Source organism: Halichoerus grypus, chromosome 6, assembly GCF_964656455.1.
Source record: "Halichoerus grypus chromosome 6, mHalGry1.hap1.1, whole genome shotgun sequence".
Classification (NCBI taxonomy): Eukaryota; Metazoa; Chordata; class Mammalia; order Carnivora; family Phocidae; genus Halichoerus; species Halichoerus grypus.
Window position 1 is genome coordinate 119,832,205 of NC_135717.1, and position 23,630 is coordinate 119,855,834.

General features: G+C 53.0%; 2 protein-coding genes across 6 annotated transcripts; both read left to right on the forward strand.

Annotated features, from left to right (window-relative positions):
* The first annotated feature begins 927 nt into the window (after nucleotides 1-927).
* HOXC5 (homeobox C5) lies at nucleotides 928-3,348 on the forward strand. The gene is made up of 2 exons (XM_036124200.2): nucleotides 928-1,522; nucleotides 2,240-3,348. Exons 1-2 carry the CDS (start codon nucleotides 1,069-1,071, stop codon nucleotides 2,452-2,454), a joined length of 669 nt encoding a protein of 222 aa, XP_035980093.1. The 5' UTR covers nucleotides 928-1,068; the 3' UTR covers nucleotides 2,455-3,348.
* A 3,185-nt stretch (nucleotides 3,349-6,533) lies between these two features.
* HOXC4 (homeobox C4) lies at nucleotides 6,534-23,468 on the forward strand. Of its 5 annotated transcripts, none has more exons than XM_078076071.1 (4): nucleotides 6,534-6,598; nucleotides 20,575-20,692; nucleotides 20,841-21,952; nucleotides 22,284-23,468. In XM_078076071.1, the coding sequence occupies exons 3-4, from the start codon at nucleotides 21,349-21,351 to the stop codon at nucleotides 22,634-22,636; spliced, it is 957 nt and encodes a 318-aa protein (XP_077932197.1). In that variant the 5' UTR covers nucleotides 6,534-6,598; nucleotides 20,575-20,692; nucleotides 20,841-21,348; the 3' UTR covers nucleotides 22,637-23,468. The 5 variants fall into 5 exon arrangements, with proteins under 5 accessions (XP_077932197.1, XP_077932198.1, XP_077932199.1 ...); XM_078076072.1 differs by having other exon boundaries at nucleotides 21,343-21,952; XM_078076073.1 differs by having other exon boundaries at nucleotides 21,413-21,952.
* The last annotated feature ends 162 nt before the right edge of the window (nucleotides 23,469-23,630 follow it).

A 23,630-nucleotide genomic window follows, 5' to 3' on the forward strand; every position in this document is an offset into this window, starting at 1 on the left:
CAATTAACATCTATTTTCTATCCCAAATATCTGGCATAGAATACACAGGGATGCAGAGCAGTCCTCCAAGCCCATTGTGTCTGGTTCTATACACACACACACACACACACACACACACACACACACAATTGCCTAGTTGCCACTCTGGGATCCCAGCATGGTGAGGTCTACTCAACTCCCCCCGGATCCTCACCTCCAGGCTCATCCCAGAGTTCCCAGCACTTTCAGCTTCCTGACCCTCCCCCCCTATCTAGTTCTGTCCACCCAGGACCCCTCCTCCTCTGAGCATCCTGTCCACCTCTCCAGGGGTTGGATTCGCTTCCCCAAGCTGACAGTCACCTCCTCAGCAGTAGCAGGGCCTTGGGGCCTCCAAGGAGAGGGACCTCGAAGCTTGGTTTAGAGAACCTGAGGTAAATCCCTTGGGATCTCCAACTTGGCCAGGGGCCCCCCTACCTAAATCTCCTTTCCTCAGCCATTTTTGAAGATTGAAAGGCTCTGGGGGTGGGGAGGCAAGGCTATCCGTTAGTTTTTGTATCCTAAACAAGACCTCATCTTTCCTTAAAATTAAATACCGTTTAAAAGGCCATTTCAAGGGTTTGTTGCAGCAACAACCAGCTTCTCTACAGGGTAGAGAATCCAGCGGTCTGAAGGCGGGCCGACAAGCCAGGCTGCAATTCCTCCAAGTAGGCACCAGGTGTCGCTGTGGGCTCGTTGTCCCGGCTACCCCCCAATTTCAAGAACCATTTTTTTTTCTCCCCCTTCTCTCTCTCTTTCTCTCTCACTCCCTCTCCCCCTTGCTTGGGCTTTGCCAACATATCAAGATGCGTTTCGCCGGCTTCCATCACTAACCTCCCGGAGGTCATCAAGCCAAATTTATGAGTGGCCGCTTGAGTCACGTGACTCTATTTAAGGCTCCCTTATTTGGGAAGAGCGCATAGGATAAAGAAAGAGATATCTCCACCTATAAATTGTGCACTTTGGAGAACAAAAAACCCCTCAACTTCAAAGAGTCACAAATCACCCTTAATCAAAAAGGGTGCAGAAATTTTTTTTTGGGCCCTCCCCGCCATGAGCTCCTACGTAGCCAATTCATTCTATAAGCAGAGCCCCAATATCCCTGCCTATAACATGCAAACTTGTGGGAACTATGGATCGGCCTCAGAGGTGCAGGCATCCAGGTACTGCTACGGTGGATTGGACTTAAGCATCACTTTCCCACCGCCTGCGCCTTCCAACTCTCTCCACGGGGTAGACATGGCTGCCAACCCCCGGGCTCACCCCGACCGCCCCGCCTGCAGCGCCGCGGCCGCTCCGGGACACGCTCTGGGCAGAGATGAAGCGGCTCCTCTGAACCCCGGGATGTACAGTCAGAAGGCGGCTCGCCCAGCGCTGGAGGAGCGAGCTAAGAGCAGTGGGGAGATCAAAGAGGAGCAGGCGCAGACAGGGCAGCCCGCCGGACTGAGCCAGCCACCGGCCCCGCCACAGATTTACCCGTGGATGACCAAACTGCACATGAGCCACGGTAAACTTTAGGACTTCATTTTGCGCGCTCGGGTCCGCCTGGGTTTTATAGGCCATGCGGGGCAAATAAAGAAAAAAAACCTGCGGCCATAAATTTTACGATCCAGGCATCAATGGCTCGTAAAACTGTCCACTAAAAGGCTTAGAGGCTGTGTGCGCCCAAATTTACGACGACATAATTGGATCATAGGAACAAAACGTGTATAAAAGGCAATATTCAATTTTTGGGGGAGAGGGAGGGAGTTAAAAAAATAGAGGGATCTGAAGGGTGAGGAGCGCGGGGCTCCAGAGCGGGGATCCCCCCGCGGCTCCCTCCCTCCCTCCCCTGTGGAGCCGGCTCGGCCGGCGCTAGCCGCTCCGGAGGATTCCAGCGACTCGGGAGGGGCGGGAGGGGGGTCCCCGGTGCTCGGATCTCGAGGGTGCTTATTGTTCGGTCCGAGCCTGGGTCTCCCTCTCCCCCCCACCCCCTCGGCCTCTCCGGCTGCTGAGTGAAGGCTGCGGCGGAAAGTTTCCTGCCAGGGCAGAGGCGCCTCTCCCGGGGCTAGGCTGGGCTAGGCTGGGCTGGGCCGGGCCGGGCCCGCCTGCGGCCCGCTGGGCCTGTCCTGCCCTGCTCGCCTCCTCTCCCTCCGGCGGCGGGTGGGGGCCTGGGCTGGGGTCGGGACGCTGGGGCGCTGCACGCTATTCACCCCTTCCTGGCTTGGGGGGCTTTATATTCCAGAGACGGACGGCAAGCGGTCCCGAACCAGTTACACGCGCTACCAGACCCTGGAACTGGAAAAAGAATTCCACTTTAACCGCTACCTCACTCGCCGCAGGCGCATAGAGATCGCCAACAACTTGTGTCTCAACGAGAGACAGATCAAGATCTGGTTCCAGAACCGCAGGATGAAGTGGAAGAAAGATTCCAAAATGAAAAGCAAAGAGGCTCTTTAGAGGCAGCAGGGAGGCCCGCAGATAGCGCCCCAAGCCCGCTTTGGTCCCCGCGCCTTTCCTTTTCGGTTTTCCTCTCTCTATATTTTGGGGAAGGGCGGGGGCTGCAGCACCGGCTCGGGGCCTCACAGACAAAAGCGCTTTCCCTTGGCATTCCGCATCCCCACCGACCCCAGGTTCCTGCGGGGCTGTCCGCGCCGCGCGGACTCCCCTCAGTTCTGCTCAGCACCGGGGGGGCCCAGGGCAAGCTCCGCAGGGGCTCCCCAGAGGGCTGCGGGAGACGGGCTGGTGCTGAACGAACCGGGCCTGGGCTGCCTCTCAGGCTCGCAGCCCCAGAGCGGCCTGCGGGAATTAAGGTGGGCCCTGCAGGGGCTCCAGGCCCCACGCCCCGACCCTCCGGCCTCCCCTGTCCTTTGTTCCCGGCTTAGGCTGGCCAGGCGGCTGAGGGCTGGTGAGAGTGGCTATGCTTGGGGGAGTCCGGCGCCAGACTCGGGGTGCTTCGTTGTAGCGACTAAACTCCATGTTCGGTTTTTTAATGATTTGCATATGAAAGGGGGAGATGACTGAAGGTCTGCCTAGGGCCCCCTTGGTTGCCCTAGGCTCTCCAAACCTTCTCACCCATCCCTAAGCCCGGTAACCTCTCCAGCCTGCGCCCTCTGCATGCCCTCTCAGGCCCCTCCGCCTCAGACCACTAGCTAGCTCAACCATGGGGGTTCCCTGCCACTGGACCCCAGCAAGCAGTCCTACAGGTTCCTGGCTGCCCACTAGTCCCTGCCACGACTCTCTGTGCCCTCCTGCCCCATCGCTGTTGTCCAACTATTTATTGACTCCAGGTCTTTCCTGAAACTATATTTTGTCATATCAAATAAAGACAGAGAACAGGACTAAAGATGCAGCGGTGCCTCTCTGTTTGGGGCATGTATTGGGTAAAAGTGTCTAAATGGGCTATGGAGTATAGGGGAGGCCCATAGCCTCTCAGCCTCTTTTTAAAAAGAATTTTTAGGAGCTTCTAGAGGGATTGAGAAGAGGGAGGTGAAATTGAGCTCCTTTCCAGATCCCTGGTTCCCAGATGGGCCTTTGGGGAAAGGGGAGGGCACCTAGGCAGTCTGTACTGGCTTTTCCCATGCTGTGGCTCTCCAAGGCTTTCAGGCCTCTGCACCCCATTCCCACCTTGGCTGGGTGGATCTGAGGCCTCTAGACTGGCAAGCAGCCCCCACTGCATGCCAGAGCTAATCTGCAGGGCCTGGGGTCTCCGTGGCGCTCATACTCTCCGGCCCCGGACTCTGAAGATCTTTCCCAGAGCTCGGTGAGGGGCCGTGCTGGACATAGAGGGAGAGCTGAGCCCTCAGCCTAGAAGCCCACTTGGTCCCAAGAAGGATCCTCAGAAAGAGTTGGTACTGCTTGGTAAAGGGGTCTGGGGGAGTTGGAGGAAGTGTGTCTCAGCTTTTTAAGATCCTGGGGGAGATGGGAGCAAGGAGGGCAGCCTACAGCGTACCTGCCTGGCAAGAAATGCGCAGACTGTTTCCCCCACTTCTAGGGCCTACGGCTATGCAGGACAATTAGCTGGGAAAGGAGCTGCATAGACGGGTCCCTGAGTCCTGTCTGTTTGCCATCATTTGTCTCAGTCTCTGGGATTTTGTGTGGAGGGGGAGGGTGGGCTAAAGGGAAAGGGGAAAAGGCAGATAATTCAGGTGGTGCCGAGGCTGGCTGAGGCCCACGCTCTGCTCTGCTCCAGGCTCCTGGGATGGGATGGGGGAGGAAGTACTTTATAGGAGAAACAAATGTGGGAAGGGTCCATAAAACTTTACTGCATTTCCTCTCTCGCCTCCCACAACGGGGGTGATTTCCTGGAGCCAAGCCTAGGCCCCCCACACTGGAGGAGGGTGCGGTTCAGGAGCTGGGCTAGAAGGCTGCTCTTACAGCCAAGAGGGAAAGGGAGCAGAGAGACTCTGGGGAGGGGCAAGGGGAATATTTATGATTATTAATGCTGATGCTCCTTGGATTTATTATAAGGACTGACTTCTCTGCATCCCACTGCCTAAGCTATCCATCTGTCATTTTTTTTTTTTTAAACCCAGGAGTCTTTCCTCACCCCGTGCCTAGCACGTAGGAGGTCTCAACAAATGTTTATTGATCTGTGCCCATTGCTACACCCTTCCTTTCGGACGGCACTCAGGCCAGGTTAGGGCACTCGTTGCGTCTCTCCCTGACTAGCACACAGCAGTCTGCCCAACCTAGCAGCACCTCGGCTCCCCTCTCAATCTCTCTCTCTCAAATAAAATGTGTAATTTTCTTCAGGGAGTTATTTTAATTTTTTCTCCATGCTGAGTAAAACTATTGGGCAAGCGGTGAAGCGTGGAGAAGCACTGGCGTCTCCAGTGGGTAACAGTTAACTAAGAAAGAGGCCGTGGCGCCCGCCATCACGCACTCCAGCATCCCTGGCTGCCGAGGCCCGGAGCCTCCTCCCCAGGGGACGCACCGCCCCAGGGGTAGAACCAAGGGCTTGGCCGGGGCCCGGGGCAAAGTTGCTCATACCGGCCCTGCAGGGCACACCAGCCCCACCTGGCACGGAACGCCTCCTTCCTGCAGTGTTAAGGCCTCTTTCCCTGGAGGAGCTGGAGGATTGACTCAAGTTGGCCAGGCTTGGGTAGACGCAGCCTCGCCTGCCTGCCCCCGCCCCTCCTGTCAGTCTGCAGGCCTGCCCCAGGCCGCAGCCTCTGCTTCCCCGGCCTCAGCGGCCACAACCTAGCCAAAGGCCTCGGACGCACTCCCCGACGCTGGGGCTAGGTACACCCCACACCCTTGCTTTCTCCCTGAGCGGAGGATTCTGCTTTGAAGCCTGGGGGGGGGGGCGGGGCAGGAGGGGGTTCTCCCACCGGCCAGCTTCCTGGAACAATCTCCAAGCACCAGGATTTGACATTGCTCTGGGAAAGTTAGTGGAGGGGCTTCTGGGTCCCCAGCAGAGACCATGGAGCCTGCCTCCCCACTTTGCCCTGAAGCCCACCCCCTCTGGCAGCCAGAAAAAAAAAAGGGGAAGAAGCATGACTTACCTTCCCGGGGGAGTGGGAAGAGGGGGACACGACCCACTCTGAGCAATTAGAGGAGAGAGGAGGAAAAAAAAATAGGAGGAAAAAATATCAACACGACCTCGAAGGCGACAGGTCCTTATGGAAATAAGTAAGTAAGTAAATAAATAAATAAGGATCCACCCTCTCCCCCCTCCCCACCCTGCAAGGGGGGTGTGGGGGTGGGGCAAAGGAGCAGCACAAGGGCTTTTTAGTGTAACTGAGCATTAGAGAAATACGCACGGCTTCTATGTGAATTTAGGAGTTTGAAACTTTTGGAGGTTATTTATGTGAATGGCCCGAAGGCAAGCCCGTGAGTGGCTCTTGGGGGACCACGTGATGTCATTAAACCAAGTTTTATGGTGTAGGGAGAGCTGACAAACCCACAATATATTTACATCATATATAATCTTAACTGTCCAGCCACGCAGCTGCTGGTGAGGTTTAATGCTAGGACAGAGGGCCTGGCAGTTAGAGGGGATTACGGCGCTGGGGATGATGGTGAGGGGTTACATCTTCGCAAATGAATCCCAGGCGAACGCTGTAAGTTAATTTTCTCTCTCTCTGACCCTTTCTCCCGTTTACCTAATCCCCCTGCCCCATGATAGAAGGCTGTTCCCACTCAGTAAGGGGAGGGGAAGAAGGCCTCCCTGGGCATTCCCAGGCTAGGGTGGAAGAAGAAGAGTAGAAGCCGCTGGGAGGTAGGAGGATGGGGGAGCTTGTCCCCTCTGACCAGCTCTCCCCTCCCTGCCCTTTATTCCCTCCAGCTGCAAGTCAACTGCGGTAAAGAGAGGTCTGGGTTCTTTAGAGCTTTGCCAGGTCTCCCTGACCCCCTCTCCCTCCTCAGTTGGGAAGAAAGACTGCGGCAGACACATGGGTGTTTGGTGTTTTGTAAGAGTGTGCAAACTGTAGGCGCAAGCGCAAAGTGCCTCTGGGGCCCCCCAGCCTAGGGAGGGGCCAGTTCAGCCCTTGGGCCAGTGGTTCAGAGTCCAGGCAGCTGCAGAGGGAGGCCAGGAAGGAAGGCTTTGGGACTTCTGGCCCCCAGGCTGCGACCTGAAATGGCAGAAAGAAGCATCTTAAAGGTAGCTGGTTGAGCCCAGAGAGTCCCAAAGCATTTTCTCTTTCCTCACCACCAGGCCTGGTGGGCAGCTGTCCCAGCGTCTGTAGTCTGGGGTCTTAGTCCGCCTGGGGCCAGTGTGGTTTCATGCCTCCCTCTAGCTGTTGGGGTCTTTCCTGGCATTCCCAAGCCCTTGCCTGAGGTAAAAGTAGGCCCCAGAGACCCAGAGGTTCCCGCTGTGAGTGGAGTATAAATGGGTGGGAGAGTGGAGGCAATGTCTTTACTAGGCTGACCAGGAAAGCCCCCCAGCTCTGGGGAGAGAGTGGCCTGGGGGTGGTGGTGGAGCCATCAGGGCCCAGTATGGGCATGGAGTTCTTCAGCCAGTCTCAAGCTCGGCCTCCCTAAAGGTTTCTAGGAAGGAGCAGCCCAGCGTCAGGCACGGGAGGCACGTGTCCTCCACACCTGCAAGGCACCCCCCTCCCCATGCGCCACCCAGAGCTAAGCCAGGACAGGACGATGTAGAAACTCAGCCTCCTTGAAGGGGCCGACCGAATGAACTGAATCTGACGGGATTGCAAATCAGGGCGGAAGGCAGGCCCATGGAGAGCGACTGGTCCAGGCCAAGGGAAAGGGGAGGAGAGCGGCGGGGGCGAGCCAGGTCTGCGCCTTCCCAGAAGGGAGAAGGGAGGCCTGCCCTGGGGCGCGAGGGGGTCTGGACGCCCGCTTCTTGGAGAAGTGCTGTTGGGGGACGGGGGGTAGGACGCGGTTAGTGTGCCCCTGCCGCCCAAGGGGACTGAGGAAGAAGCAGGACTCAAGCAGAGACGGAGAGCCCAGGCCGACTCTGGGAGGGTGAAGGGGAACAGAGACCCAGAGACATGGGCGCGTGAGCCGATCTCCAAGCCCGGCTCTAGCCGGCTCTCGCTTTCGTGAGGAGCGCTGGCGCGGGACCCGGGCGGGGCCGGCTGGGCGGGGGGGGGGGGGGGGGGGGGGGAACTCCCCGATGCCATCCCTCTGGGGACCCCTGTTCCGCACCAACATTGGGCCTCCCCACCGTCGTCCTCCCCACTCCTTTATTTCCCGGGGAAGCGTGAGGATCCTAGAGGATCTCCCCAGGAGCCCATTCCAAAAGTTAACTCTCAGTTTCTCCCTTTCTCATAATCAGCCCTCTCCACTCTCCCCTCCCCATCAGTCTGTGATTTGGGGGGTTTCTGGAAACTTTCCATTCAAGCCTCAGGGAGATGGGAGTTTTCCTTGCTCTCTAACTTGACTCTTCCCCTCCCGCCGGCTCCCCAGGGCTTTAGGGAGCGAGTCTAATGGTCTTCAACCAAGAATTTAGCCATCCCACACCCAGGCAAACTCGGCCTTCCCGTACTCCTGGCCAAAGCGCAGTCCCATGGAGAGGGGTGTGTGTTTCTGTTTTACAGATTTACACAGCGTCTCTTGGGGGGTTCTATGACTTCCTCATCTCCTTTTCTGTTTCTTAGGCTCAAAAGTTCCATTTAAATATCACCCCCTCTTCCTGCCTCAGTAATAATAGATCGTCCTTCCTCTCAAATAATGTCTGGGCCAGTTTTTTACTGTTTTGTAGGACAAATACATAAATGGAAGAAAGAAAATATAAATTGGGCCTGAGACTCTTGGTTTTCCATCCCGCCCCCCCCCCGCACTCGATTTTGGGGTCTTCCTGGAGCGGGAGATGGGCGATCAATCAAGTGCCAAGGTGCCCCAGTCAACCCGGGAAGCTTTTAATTTTGTTCCTAGGTCTTTAACCCTGGAAAAGGTCAAACAACCAATCAGAAATGGGCTAAGCAGGGTCACATGACCCCCACCAACCAATCAGCCAAAAAGTACTTGGGTCTCTGTCTCGCCCTTCCCCTCAATTCCTCTTCCTCCATCCCTCCCTTACCATCCACTTTAGCTCCTGGGTCCGCCCTATCTCAGATACACGAATGGGAAAAGCTATGCTGAGAATATTCTAGCCCCTCCCTTTGTCCCTGAACTAGTTCTGGGGAGTCTTTGGCTTGCGCCCTCTGGTTCTAACAATGTGCCTCGCGGTCAGTCTCAGTTGTACAGGGATCTGAAGTTGTGGGGGTGTCCTCTGGATCATTCCCATATTCGCCGCTGAGATCCTACCCAATTCACTGGGCTTTATAGATGTGGACTCTAGATCAGGGTGTACAGTAGGTGTGGATATGAACTCCAGACCCGAATTCAAATTCTGACGGTCATCATTCCCTAAACACCTACCTTGTACCAGTTTTCATTCTCTTCTGATCCTCCTGGGGGCAGGTGGGGGCGATTAGAAGAGACCTTTTTTGATTTATCTTTCTGGAAGTGCCCAGGAGCCATTAGCTTTATCAAACGACCTCTGATGTGGTGGGGGAAGGGAGCAGAAGTGGAGACTTTTTGAAAGTTGTGTTTGGTACCTTTAGTTTGTTGAATAACTTTGAGCCAGTTGACAAAGGGATTTGGAAAAAAGAGTGAGCACAGAAAATCAGGACCCTCCCCCGATATATTATAAACAGTTGATGAATTTAAGTCCCTTTCCTTTACATCATCATCATCATCATAAACAACTAAGTGATGATCCTGTGTTCTGGCCAGTAGCTACCAAAGGACACAGCCACTGAAGGTGTGGATTCCTGTGTTTGTGTTTATATGGGTTAAGTCAGAACAAGCAGTGGGTGAGAAACTATTTCTGAGCAAGAGCATCTGATGGCACAGAAGCCGTGCATGTAGGACAGATGTGCCTGTGTTTCCTGAACACCTGGGCTGGGCCCTGAGCCAATCCACCCGTGGGTCCAGACCCAGACATTTCTCCTTCCAGTACCCTCAGGTCTCCAGGGTTTTGTTCCATGGTTAATTTTATGGTTGAGTTCCCCTTCCCTCCCCTTCTCCTCTTGATCTTCTACCTCCTTGAGATGACTGAAGGGCAGGAGCTCTGATGGCCTATGTCACCCAGACCTCTAAATTCTTTTTGGGGGCATCAAGTATGCAAGGGTGGAAGGAATAAGCCAGTATGAGCTGGGCTTTGTCAGTACCCCTCTGCTCGTTAATCTGCTGAGTGGGCCTGATTTGGGGACAATGCCACAGGACAGATGGGAAGGATTGGGATGAGAAGTCAGAGGAAGGGCAGCTCTTCTCAGAAGCCAGGGAGCCCCCACTTCCCAAGTCAACTTCAACCACACTGCACCACTGACCTCTTTCATGAGTTAGAATTAAAGCACGCACGTTTATTTTTCCCTGGTAGATGGTGTGGTAGTCTTTGAGACCAACCTTCACCTCCAGTGTGGATTTCTCACACTGGAGTTTCCAGATCTCATGAAGGGTGGAAAAAGAAAGATGGGAGCTTACTTCTGTCCAAACAGACACTGGGAAGAGAGATTGTATTGCCTCAATCCCTCCTAATCCCCATGTGAACTTTATCTGTCCCTTTGACTCTCCCTTTCTGTGTACAAATGATTTGGGCTGAGTTTTTGAGCTGAAACATCGTGATCCTAGGCTTCAATTCTCTGTTTTCTTTTGCTGGGGATGCAGAGTTATTCTGAGCCTCCTGCTCATGGGACTGGAGACCCTGGAACTCTTTGAGATGGAGAAGAGGGACAATCCAGATTTAAGACCCCAAAGCTAAGGCTTTCTGGGTTAGAGATTCAATTTAAGGAAGGAACTAGACCACTGGAGGGCCAAGAAAATCGCATTCCCTTTTATTGGGTCCTTGTAACCCAGACTAGTGTGTCTTTATATAACTCTTGGCTGCTTTGATGGGACTCCAGAAACTCAAGGTGTCTAGACTGAGGAACTGGGGTGATAGAGATCTCTTTGTCTTTGAGTCCTACAGAACCCTGGGATCCATCTTCCTCTGCCATTCCTCAGGGTCACCGAGGGGCAAAAGGAAAACAGATACCCAGGAGGATTCACTCTGTGTGTGTGTGTGTGTGAGAGAGAGAGAGAGAGATGGGGGTGGGTGGGTGGGATGCAATCTGGGACTTGGGAAAGTTGGGCAAGGTAATCCAGGACCTTGTTCAGTCTCTGATGACTAGGCCTTAAGATCTACAATGAGAAGTTGAATAGGAGACTTATGCAGGAAGGCAGCTTTTTCTCTACACCTGACACACATACAGAGAAAGTTCTACCATGATCTGCAGCCCCACATGGGCTGGGTAGAATGTGTGGGCTCAGCTACCTGGTGTTCCTTCAGGACTGCAGGTGTCACAGCTCTCAGAGAGGTAGGGCAGGCTGGGTTCTGCCCTTGAAAGATCCCTACATCTCCCAGCCCCTTCCCCCAGACCAGAACACCACACCGGAACACACAGAAGTATATATATGTGTGTCCAAGTATGGTATGAAAGAGAAGCCCAGGCAGAGTACAGTAAACCAATTGACTTGAACCAGCTTCCCACTCATTGTCCTGCCCCATTCTTCCCATCGATTCAGCCTGGAGACCATTTGTCCTCCCCGGCCCACCCCTGCCTCCTCAAGCCCTGTGTAACTGTTAAGTTTCCTCTCTTCTGCCTCCCTGGAAAACCAAGACCCTGGAGCAGCCCCCACAGATGGTGACAGCCAGGCTCTTGATGACCTTTAGTGTCCTGTTGGCCTGTTAGTTTGGGGGGGTTGGAAAGCAATGTGGGACTATAAGACCAAAGCCCTTATCTGATCCAATCCTCCTTTTACTTGCTATTCTAGGCTCAAACTCAAACTCAGGGCTGCTTTTTTGCTCAGTGGGGGAATTTTTCATCTAGTAAATACTTCTTTAAAAAGTCAACTTTCTGGAAAATCCAGTGTGTGTGTGTGTGTGTGTGTGTGGTATGAATGAAGGGAGTAAGGGTCAGGTCCCTCATTTTAGATTGTGTCTCTCCCCCTCCTCTGGGTGGAGGATGGGGGCGTGGGCTGAGGTTTTATTGAGGGTGCTTTTCCTGTTAGGAGTAGAGACGGGGTCATAAAAGCCTAGAGGAGGCTGTTTTGATCTGGTGACTTCTCAGGAAGTAGCATCTGAGGTTTTGCTTTGTAAATCACTCTCCCCCAAGCTGGCCAGACAGATTGGATTGCACTTCCCCAAGCCCACCTGGGGCCCTTCCTTACCTCCCTTTCCCCAGTAAACCAAAGGAGAAAAATTAAAGGAAGTCCAGAGCTTTCCAGATCCTATGCCTCCAATAAGAAAAGGACTCGTTGGTGATTTTTCCTGCTCAAAGTTCCAGATTTAAAAACCATGCAACCTTGCATTTTTCTTTTTGCCCACACCGACCTCGGTCCCCCCAACCGTTCGATTAAAAAAGAACTAACATAGAAGGCAATCAGCTTCTGAGCCTGGTGGTTAATACTATGACTCCTGGGGACTCTACCATGACTTCTGAGTCTGCTATTCCCCTGTGACCCCATTCCTGAGCCCCAAACCCTTTCTTGGGAAGATGAGACTTCAGGTGTATAGAGAGCTTTTGAGAAGAGGCATTGGGAGTGAGGCGTATAGAAGAACCCATGTAGCACCGAATGAATGGAGGAAACTCTCTACAGTCTGTGACCGGGTTTTATGTAATTAAGATGGGTGCAGGTGTGTGTGTGAAAGCCCACAGCCTTCTCACATCTCACAACTCACTGCCCTAACGCTGTAACCGAGCTGTCTCCAAACAAAACCGCATTTTACCTGAATAGCTCCATTTTGTAATGTTAATGAGCCTTGCCCCAAAGACACCCCAACCTCCCACGGGTCCCTCCATCCCCAGCCTTGGGCTAGGGAGCTGAAAGGAAAGCAAGTAAAGAGCTCTCTACCTCCATCTCAGTTAGGGACGCTTTCAGGCCCAGGGATCAGGGCTCTTATCCATCTCCGGAGAAATGCCCCCATACGCTGGAAATGAGGCCATAGATTATATGAAGTCCTGGGCCTCTTAGCACTTGCACAGGCTCTAGTTTACCCTCATTTGTTTCTCAGAGAAGTCTGGGCTGGGACATCCCAAGTCCACAAGCACTAGAGAATCTCCCTCATTCCTAGGACTCAATGCAAATACACATATCATTATAGAGAGCTGAGCAGTTCAATAGCTACCCACGTGAAAATGTATTTATAGATCAATCTATGTCTATATAACAGGATGTATGTTTTATATCACTCTCTACTCCACATTTAAATGCAGGTATATAGATCTTTAGATTTATAGATCCACAGTGAACATACCAGTCCTCTGTCGAATTCCTGTGTGCGCATTACCAATCTTTCTGTAGTGGTTGGATGTATACGCTGGGATGTATTGGTACAGCTCTCTCTAAACATCTAGATGAATATTTGAGGTTTTTTTTTCTCGATCGGAAAGAACTATGTGTGTATTGCTCAATCTCTATTTTGAAAATTTTATCTAGATTTATGCAAGGGCCTTAACCCATAAAATAGCTACATATCGAAGCTACATATTTGGAGATCTTTATGGTCTTTGCAGTTTTGCTGCAAACTTAAACATTTGAGCATATGTTTAGAGATGGTTCCATAATACATATATCTATATGTAGGGGCATAGATCTCCCTCTGGAAGGATTTAAACTTACTACATCTCTCTGTCTATCTCTGTGATCAATAGAGACATCAGGCAGGTGGGGATGGAGAACAAATATCTCTTGGATGTTTTGCTTATTAAAGTGAGCAATTCTGTTGCTATCTCTAAGGCTATCTCCAAATCTAGTCCAACTGAGCCATCTGCCCCCTCGAAAACCCACTGTGGGGACAACAGCCTCTCTCTCCAGGCTGTCCTGTGCCCTGAAGTCCCAGCCAGGCTCCCCATCCTGCAGGATCCCTCAAGACAGCCACGAAGGAGAAGGGGAGAGAAGAAGGGGAGGATCCTTCAGCTCGGCTCCTCTTGGCTCTCAGGGTGGAGAGGCTGACAGGGGCATGAGAGTCTTCCCCAACCCCAACTGGGCCTTTGGATTTTGGGGGAAAGGGTGCTTAAGTCCTTGACGGTTTTTGTGGGGTGCCCAAATGGTGCCAGGGTCTCTGCCCGACCCCTAGGTGCCCCCTCCCCAATTGTTCTTGGTGCCCAGGGCCCAATTAAGCGGCCGCAGCGCTGCCTGCAGCCCGCGCTCTTACGGGCGGGGATTGATGCCTCCGCGGCTCCTGTATATCATTTCCAAGATTTTTTCTGTCCAACTCCTCGGCTCCTTTGGCTTCCGCGGCTTTGACTAATGATTGCTACAGATGCCAACGTCTCCAGAATCCTAATAACCAGGCAGGCGGACTCTTATTTACCCGGCAACATTGCTGCGTGGGGGTGGGGGGCGAAGGGGGTTGGGGTGCAGGGGTTGGGGTGTTGTAGGTCGGAGGACAGGGAGAAGGTTGTGACCAACTCAAGTTTCACCGAACTCCTTCCCCAGTGAGAAAGACATTCCCAAGTCCCTCCTCTCCCTGAGGGGGTAAAATATAATCAGAAAATGCTGCTAATAGTAACTCATGGCTTGCCTCATTGGAAGGGCTCAAAGAATGAACCGGACGTGGGAGAATAATCAGAGAAGTGTTTATTAGTTGTAAATAGATGAGAGAGTAAGCGGAAAACCAGCGGTTTGGGGAGGAAAGAGAGTGTTTTCTTCCGGAGAGAGAGACGGGGAAAGAGGTCCCCCACGGTGGGCGCAGGGGCTCCTTTTCTTTATTCCATGGCTCCCCCTTGCTCTCCCCACCCCAGATCCACACTTGTCTTAAATGCAAGTTCCTTCCCTCTTCCCCGTCCTTCACCTCACCTTCAGTCCCTCCGGCGCAGGGGCCGCTGCCCCGCGTGCTGCCGGACGCAGGTGCCCGCAGCCGGGCGCGCTGGGGCTGCCAGGGCGATGGGCCTCGGTCTGGGGCTGGGAGGCAAAAGCAGACTCCGCGGCCAACTGCGGGCTGGGGGCCGCCCGCCCTGCGCTCCCGCTGGCGCTCAGTGGCGGAAAGTTGTGGCCGAATTTGCTCGTCCCGGCGCTTCTGGCCCTCCCTCCGGCGCGGGGCGGCTCTTTGGGGGAAGCGGTTGGAGCTCCCCGCCGAGCCTGGAGCCAGGCGTGGTGCTGCCTCGGGTCCCAATCCAGACCTTCCAACACACGCCACATTCGGGTGAAGAGAAAACACAAAAACGCGGAGCAGCCCAGCTCCGGGCCCAGGCATGGAGTGATAACTCACACATGGAACATTTTTCTATCAGAGGATAATGGAGCACAAAATAATTCAGGAAGGCGAATGGGCAGGGCCCGAGTGGCAGAGCCCGGCGGCGTGGGGCGGCTGCAGCCCGGGCCGCGCCGAGAACCGTGGGAGGACCATTTCGTTGGAGTGTAGGGCGAGGCAGCAGCCCGGACCGGACCCAGGCCACCCGAGGGGCAGTCTCTAAATTACAGCCCGTCAGGAGGACTCGGAAACACAAAAAGAGAGCCGAAAGATTTAAACAGTCGGAGGCAGAGGCGTCCCGACGCGACCAAAGCGAAAATCAATCACGTAATTAAACCGGGGAGAGGGCGAGGCCCGAGGCTGGGGGGTCCAGGGTTCGGAGGAGGAGTCCAAGGTGCGGGGCCGAGGCGGGCGAGCGGCCCGGGGATGCGGGCTCGCCCGCCGGGGCCAGAGCGCGGAGGGGCTGCGGGCAAGTTAGAGCAGATCGCAACTGATTCCCGCTTGGCTGGGAAGAACAGGCCGCCTGTCCTCTCCCAGGCCCGATCCAGAAGCCACCGATGGCCCCTTCTCGGGCCCCCCATTTTTATGGAGCTGTGGTTCGGGGTTAAAGGCTGCTCCCCATGGTCCAGTGGTGCCAGGGATGTGTCTAGGGAAGTTTGTCGGGGAGCCCAGGGGGCACCAAGATGCTGCCTCTGGGTTTGAGGAGATGGAGGGAGGTGGCACCCCGGTTTCAGGCCCTTACATAGTGGCCTGGGCCTTGATTCCCCCAACCCAGGAGTCAAAGCAAGGCTCTGGAATGACTCCCCTCTCTGGGCCAAGGCTGGGAAAGGGAGTAGGAGGCAGGTGGGCTTTATTAAAGGAGAAACTTGGGGCTGAGCAAACTGGACCCCTTTGGGCAGGGAAGGAGAAGGGACAGTTCCTGGAAGAAGAAAATGAGGCACACTGGGAGCTCTGTGTCGTGAGGGAATGATGCTCTTGTTATTATAGAGGTTAATAATGGTAATGATCTTGCATGGCTGGGTCAGCCCGGAGAGACCAAGCTCTCCACAATCCTTTCTCACAGAGGTTTTTCTGGACAAGTCAACGGGGCCCCAACTTGGTTGTGGTTGGGGAGAATAAAATAAAGACCTTCCCTCCCCTCCCCTGCCCTTTCCTCTCTGACTCCTTGAGGACTCCAGAAAACAAGGGAATCTTATAAAAAAAAAAATCTCCATCACCCCCCCCCATTATTTTTCTCTGTTCTTTCCAGTTCACTAAAATGCACTGTCTTTGGGCGGTGGGCTTTCCTGGAGTGCCCTTCTCATGAAACAAGCAGTTACAGATCCTGTCTCTGACCCTGGAGGAGAGAGACCCAGGATTCTCTTGCCTGCTCCACAGAATTCTCCTTCTATCCTTAGCCTTTCCCAGTATCTGCCTTCCTTGGTCCTGGGTGCCTGATCCCATGGGTCTCTGGCAGCTCAGAGGCCAAGAACAGATTGAGCCATTTTGAGATGCCCTCATCAAGCCCCCAAAGGGTTCCCAGCCTCCTATCATTTCCTTAATTCTGGAAGCACCAGGCCAAGGAACCCACCATAAGCTACCCTAAAGCCAGCCTAATTCCTAGAACTTTCAAAACTGCATTTCGCCTCCTTTAAAAGTAAGTCCTTTCCCCCCTCTAACAGGAAAGTTTAGGTTACAAATCTCCAGCAGCGCAAGCTTCCTGCAGCAGCAAGTCAGAATTTTCAGCAGTAACAACAAAAATATTAATAATAAAAAGAATTAAAGCTTGCATCAAAGGCAGAAAGGGACACCCCAGCTCAAGTTTTAAAGGGGATATAATCCAGCAGCCTTGGATGAGAGTGGGGGTCAGTGAGGCCAGGAGGAGCAAGGAAGGGGGTGGGGAACCCAACCTCTAACTAACAATTTCTCCAGCATAAAAATGAAACATCAAATTCGTTAGCCCAGGGCCTTCATTTTTCCCCTTCCACATTATAACTAGTTATTGAACTCGCTGGAAGATCTAAAGGCCATTTGCGAAGAGACAAATTTCAATGGAGTTTCCCCATCAATAACCCCATGGCAGTGACCTATTGGAACAAGTCAAACACCCGAGGTGAAATGCAGGTCACTCTGTCTAACCAATATTAAAATGCGGCCACTTTTTAAAAAGCCACTTTAAACGAGATTTGAGGAAAATTGAATTCCAAGGAAGGCAAGGCAAGGAGGGGGAAATCCACTAGAGGACCTTGCCTATGGTCTCCAAACAAACAAGAGAAATCCATCTTTAATATTTTAAAGGGGGGCAAATTAACATTCCATGATTGCTTTTTTTTTTTTTTTTTGAGACTATAAGCGATTCCAGGAGGAAAAAAAAGGTTTAGTATTTTCTGGTGACACGTCCGGGTTATTAAAATCATTTTAGACCAATTCATTACTTTTACTGACAAGAGATTTAAGAAAAAATCAATTAAGCATTTGCATATTCTTTTGCATACATTACCTCTGCCTGCTGGCATTAGAAAGGGACAAAAACACACATATATACAAACACACACGGCAAAAAATGAGATAAGGGTCTTGCTGTAGTTTGGGGTTTTCAAGTTGCTTGGAGAAAAAATAAAAATGAAGTGAATTACTTGATTGCATACCATCTAAAAGTCAATTTATTTGAGGAGAGGGAAAGAGAGGTGTTGCGATTTTTAATCTCTAAAACAACAATAACAAAACCACATCATACACACACACAAAATCCTGCACTTCTGAGAGTGGGAAAAGGAATGACCCTCATTTTCCTTCTCTTTGCCCTCCAAATCCTGAGTTGGTTCTCCCATTTCTTTTTCTCCCTAGGAAAATCCAGGGAGTCTGAGAGGTGAGAATTTAATGCAGCACAGAATGTGCGGAGCCGCTGAGGTCCCTCAGCCGGCAGCTTGTTACTGGGGAGGGGAGGAATATGGGTTATCCAACGGTCAGTATGGTAATCCGGGCACAATAAGGCCTCGCACACAATGGACACATATTTTTCTTCAGCGGTGTCAGAAGGGAAGCGCTTTGTACTGAAACATGTTTCCGAAAGAGAAACCAGATCGAGATTTAGAAAGGAGATGGGGAGGGTGGCATTCAGAGAGCGCTTGGAAGCTGGCAAAGGGTGGTCAGAAAAAATAAAAAATAGAACTGGGGCAGAGAGAGGTGGAGGGCAGAGCGGGAGTGGAGATCCTTAGGCTGGCAAGACAGGAGCAGGAGGGCAAAGCACAAAAGGAGAGAGGACCAGATACAAGGACTCATCACAGGCAAGAGCTGCTTGAGTGCCCCCCCCCATTAAGCCAATGCTAAGTGCATGAGCTCTCCAGAGGGATTTTATTTCTGTGCTTGTAATAATATCCAGGTGAAAATGTTTGCATGTACGTGTGTGGTAGAGTCTGGCTGGCTTGCTATTTTCCCCTTGTGATAGGCAACTTCCTTGCTATTAAGGTACAGGCACCCAAAAAGAGTTTTATGGCAAATGATGTAGATGAATGTGGCAAATTTGGAGGATCTCCCAGATTTCATTTTCTGGAGGTGCATGTTGAATTAGCTGTGCAAACCTGGGATGAGAACCCCACCTATTTATGGCTGCATAAGGAGGCATTTAATGTATTAATAAGTATTAACAGTATGTATGCATATATATTTGTTAGCTGTGATAACCAAAGACAGACTTGACATTCAGCTGGAGGCAACTGAACTCTCTGAATCTACTTACACATATTGGCCCAAAGTGGGTTTCCTGCTCCGGCTCCCTTGACCCACCTGCAGGAGCTCAGAATCCTGGGGAGTGGGGGCGTAGGATGGGCGACGCCTTGGGAAGAACTCCCTAACAAGCCCAAGAAGGTGAAGAGATGGAAGAAAAGAGGGTTGTCACGGGGCGGGGGGTGGGCAGGACTGGTAGAAGGTGAGTGTGAGGGCTGGGAGCGGAGGAGCCAGGCCAACACCTCACCTTTCCAAGGTGAGAAAGAGAATATTCTGGGCCAGGATTGGGTGGGGCAGCCTGATCCAGGGGCTGGCCTGAAGGGAGGTTGGGGGTGGGGCTGGAAGGCTTTCTCCTCCTTCAGCAACCCTCCCCCCACCCTACCTGAGCTCTCCAGAGCTTTGGCCCTCCCTGGGGGGGCAGTCTGGGGACTGTGGTTCAGACTCTTTATGTAGGGCAGCATTCAACATTGGTTTCCCTTTGCCCTCTTCCAGCAACTTATAATTAACCCACCCCTACCACCAATAATTACAACAAATAAAACCCTCCCAGGCTCCAAACCACTATCAACCAAGCAGCAGCCTTCCCCTCCCCACAGTTTCACGTTCCTCTTCCGACCCAATTGGCCAGTCCTCAAATGCAGACGATCCCAGACAGGAATGGGCAGGGACCCACTGGGAAATTTGGGACTCTCTTCTGAGAGACGGTGGCCCTCCAGGGAATTCCTGTTCCCTCACCCGCCTGGTGGTAGGGGGACAGGGCATTGTCCTCCTGGGGAGAGGGTATCCAGGGCCCCCAAGCCTGGCTCCCAGTGAGCCTGGGGTGAGGAGAGACTCGGCACTGGGGGATAGAGAATGGCCAGCGGGCCCAGGCGGTTCTCATTCCTGCCCTCAGGGTGAGCCCTCATTTGAACATGGGGACCCCCTCTCCCACATCCCTAAGGTGGTGAAAGACAGGTGGGGAATCTCCTGCCTTCAGTCTCCCTCTCACGAGGGCTTTATTTTTTTTTTCCTTTCCCCTCCTCATTCCCTTAATTGCAGATGTTCTAATTAAACCCTCAAATAGTTGTTATGCCGTTTTAAAAGGTACTTATTCAAGTGTCAACCAGGCTGGGCTGGTAGGAGGCAGCGTAGGGCGGCGAATTAAAGGTAGATTGACTAATCACGGCGGCGATCATAATAATAAAATCAGAGGGAAAAAAATCACATTACGACTTTTCGTGGAAAGGAGGGAGCAGGCAGCCAGCGGCCGCCAGCCCTGCGCCGCCGCCGACACAAAGAGTGCGGGCGATTCCGCGAGACTGATTTATGACGTTTTACAGCCCTATAAAAGCTGTAGCGACGAGGCAAGCGCTCCTACCACCGCTGGCAGATTTAGTCTAATAAATAAAACATAAACAGTTAACTTTATGTGTCACTTTTATTGTTATCAAGTAAAATATAGCCGAGCCCCGGCAAGCTATGATTTTAAACTATAATTGTTATCAAGTACAACAAGGGGACCCAGCTCTCTCCCTGGGCTCTCCCTTCTGCCACCCCCCAACTCTGAGTTATGGGATCAGCTAACTGGAATTAGTGGCACGACGTGGCCACCCCTGGTTGGGGGGGGGGGCGTCAGAAAAAGCAGCCCTTTCTTGCCCCCTCCCTTCTCCATGGCCCTGCCACCCCGCCATCAGGGTATTCCTGTGGGTGGGTGGCAGAGAGAGGGGAGCGGGTAGGAATGGACTGGAGACCCCCAAGGCCTGCCCAGCCTCCCCAGCTTGGTGAGCTCACCCCTCAGCTTTTGGAAAGCAGCCTGGAGCCGGCCCCTGGGAATGTGTGTTTACGTGTAAACACATGTGTTACATGGATACAATCCCTGGCCGGAAGCAGGCTCTGCCCACACAGGCCTCCCGCTTAGCTAGGTCGGCGCTCTGTGGGGATGAAGAAAGAAGAGCTCCCAGGGCCTTGGCTGGGCACCGTCGCAGGGCACTGACCCCTGGCAATCCCTCTCCTCCTTGCCGCAGGTCCTTAGGAACCAGCCCTGGAGGTAGTTGTCAGAAAGCAGCAGGCCCAACGGAATGAGAGTGGAAACAGCAGTGAGCAGAAGAGATCCTCCGCTCTGGGGCCGGGGCAGGGAGGGTCATTGGGTACTAGGGGAGGAGGGCAAGGCTTCTGAACTCTGCTTTTGCCAACCACTTCCTGTCTCTCTTCAGCGGGGGGCTCAACCCCCAGACCTCCAGAAATGACGTCAGAATCCTTTGCATCCCGCTGCCTCTACCTGCCCCGTCCGGCTGGGACCCTGCCTCGCCGGCCCCATGGCCAGAGGGTTGGGTGAGTGTGTATGGGGAAGGGGGCTGGACTCTGGTATCCTTGGATGGGGGGCACCCCAGGCTCTCCAGCCTCCTGGGCTCAGCCTGGGCCCCTCCCCATCCAACCTCCACTCCAGTCCTCCTCATTCAACTTCCTCTTCCTGCAAAAGAGGGGCGCTGCCCGGTGACCTACACAGACTGAGACAGGATCAGGATCGCCATGAATGGAGACCTCTGGAAAAGCTCTGGAGCCGAGGCCCAGGGGGCCCACCGGAGGCCCACGGGGAGACCCTGGGAGGGGGCTGAACCGCAGCCTCCCCACAGCCCCCCAAAGCCCAGGCTTTGGAAGGGAGCTGAGGGCTTCCCATCTCCTTTTGCAGGGGAGGGCTGTCAGTCGGCGGGGTGCGCACTGGGGGCACCTCAGCCCCCGCCGGCTAGCCCCACATCACCACCCCCACCCCCCCCAGCACCACCACCACCACCACCACACACAAAAAAAATTGGATACATTTTGAATAAAGCGATTCGGTTCCTTATCCGGGGACTGGGTTGCTCCGTGTGATTGGCCGGCGGAGTCACATGGTGAAAGTAACTTTACAGGGTCGCTAGCTAGTAGGAGGGCTTTATGGAGCAGAAAAACGACAAAGCGAGAAAAATTATTTTCCACTCCAGAAATTAATGATCATGAGCTCGTATTTGATGGACTCTAACTACATCGATCCGAAATTTCCTCCATGCGAAGAATATTCGCAAAATAGCTACATCCCTGAACACAGTCCGGAATATTACGGCCGGACCAGGGAATCGGGATTCCAGCATCACCACCAGGAGCTGTACCCACCACCGCCTCCGCGCCCTAGCTACCCCGAGCGCCAGTATAGCTGCACCAGTCTCCAGGGGCCGGGCAATTCGCGAGGCCACGGGCCGGCCCAGGCGGGCCACCACCAGCCCGAGAAATCACAGCCGCTCTGCGAGCCGGCGCCTCTGTCAGGCGCCTCCGCCTCCCCGTCCCCAGCCCCGCCAGCCTGCAGCCAGCCAGCCCCTGACCATCCCTCCAGCGCCGCCAGCAAGCAACCCATAGTCTACCCATGGATGAAAAAAATCCACGTTAGCACGGGTAGGCAACTTTGCTTTTTGCTCTCCCCCTCCCTCCCCTCTTCCCAAGCGCTCCCCACCCTCCCCGGCCCCCTCCGGCCCCCGTCCTCCTTTCTCTCCTTCCCCCTCTCTCTCCAGGAGCGACTCTGGGTTAGCACAATTGAACTGGATTTACGAGCGAGAATGGGTAATTACATCCCCCATAAATTTTATGGCTTAGCTACTCTGGGCAGTCCGAGCCATGTGCTACGATCTGTTATGTATGTGTGAAAACTATGCTCGCTTTCTAAGGGCGCATAAATAATTCAGTGTCGTTACAATGAGGATTCCCCTCTTATTACACTACAAAGTCTCCAGCTTCCTTCAACTTCTTTATAACCCATTTAGCTTGATGACTTTATTTCCACCACCCCTCCTCCTGTTCCACAGAGCTGAGGATGGGGTGAGGGTGGGGGGGGGGCGGGAGCCTGCTGCCTCTGAACCCCACTATTTGCTTTTCGCCCTCCTCCTCCCCCCAGTGAACCCCAATTATAACGGAGGGGAACCCAAGCGCTCGAGGACAGCCTACACCCGGCAGCAAGTCCTGGAATTAGAGAAAGAGTTTCATTACAATCGCTACCTGACCCGAAGGAGAAGGATCGAGATCGCCCATTCGCTGTGCCTCTCTGAGAGGCAGATCAAAATCTGGTTCCAAAACCGTCGCATGAAATGGAAGAAGGACCACCGACTCCCCAACACCAAAGTCAGGTCAGCGCCCCCGGCCGGTGCTGCGCCCAGCACCCTCTCGGCAGCCACCCCGGGCACTTCTGAAGACCACTCCCAGAGCGCCACGCCGCCAGAGCAACGGGCAGAGGACATTACCAGGTTATAAAACATAACTCACACCCTGCCCCCACCCCGTGCCCCCCGTCCTCCCCTCACACACAAATTGACTCTTATTTATAGAATTTAATATATATATATTTTTTGGTTCTTTTCTCTCTTCCTCCCACCTTGTCCCTTGTCAATTCCAAACTGACAAAACAGATAAACAAGCCCTCTGCCCTTGTCTCCCTTCCACTGTTAAGGACCCTTTTAAGCATGTGATGTTGTCTTAGCATGGTACCTGCTGGGGGTTTTTTGTTGTTGTTGTTGTTTTTATTTTTTTTTAAGGCCATTTTGGGGGGTTATTTATTTTTTAAGGAAAAAGCTGCAAAAATTATATATTGTAAGGTGCGATGGTCTGGTTTGGGTGAATTTCAGGGGAAATGAGGAAAAGAAAAAAGGAAAGAGAGATTTTTAAGCCAATTCTCATCCTTCTCCTCCTCCTCCTTCCCCCCTCTTTCCTTAGGCCTTTTGCATTGAAAATGCACCAGGGGAGGTTAGTGAGGGGGAAGTCATTTTAAGGAGAACAAAGCTATGAAGTTCTTTTGTATTATTGTTGGGGGGGGCTGGGAGGAGAGGGGGGACGACAGCAGACAAAGCTAAATGCATCTGAAGAGCCTCTCAGAGCTGTTCAGTTTGAGGAGCCAAAAGAAAATAAAAATGAACTTTCAGTTCAGAGAGGCAGTCTATAGGTAGAAACCCCCCCACCCCACCATCGTGGTTATTGTGTTTTTGGACTGAATTTACTTGATTATTGTAAAACTTGCAATAAAGAATTTTAGTGTCGATGTGAAATGCCCCGTGATCAATAATAAACCAGTGGATGTGAATTAGTTTTACGTCAATGTCTGATGGTTTCTTTTTATCCCCCTCCTCCTTCTGGCCTGGTAACATCCCACCTTCTCTATAGTTGCCTGAGTTTAAGCAAACACACAAATCTTAACTCTCAACTCAGTTTTCCAGTGTCCTTAGACGAACCAGCAAGGGGGTTGGGGCAGGGG

What these genes read in the sequence shown, in the direction of transcription:
- HOXC5 (XM_036124200.2), top strand. Translation starts at nt 1,069, where the DNA reads ATGAGCTCCTACGTAGCCAATTCATTCTATAAGCAGAGCCCCAATATC. An exon ending in CAAACTGCACATGAGCCACG is followed by an intron (nt 1,523 to 2,239) that starts GTAAACTTTAGG and finishes TTTATATTCCAG; the next exon opens with AGACGGACGGCAAGCGGTCC.
- HOXC4 (XM_078076070.1), top strand. Translation starts at nt 21,349, where the DNA reads ATGATCATGAGCTCGTATTTGATGGACTCTAACTACATCGATCCGAAA. An exon ending in GGATTTACGAGCGAGAATGG is followed by an intron (nt 21,953 to 22,283) that starts GTAATTACATCC and finishes TCCTCCCCCCAG; the next exon opens with TGAACCCCAATTATAACGGA.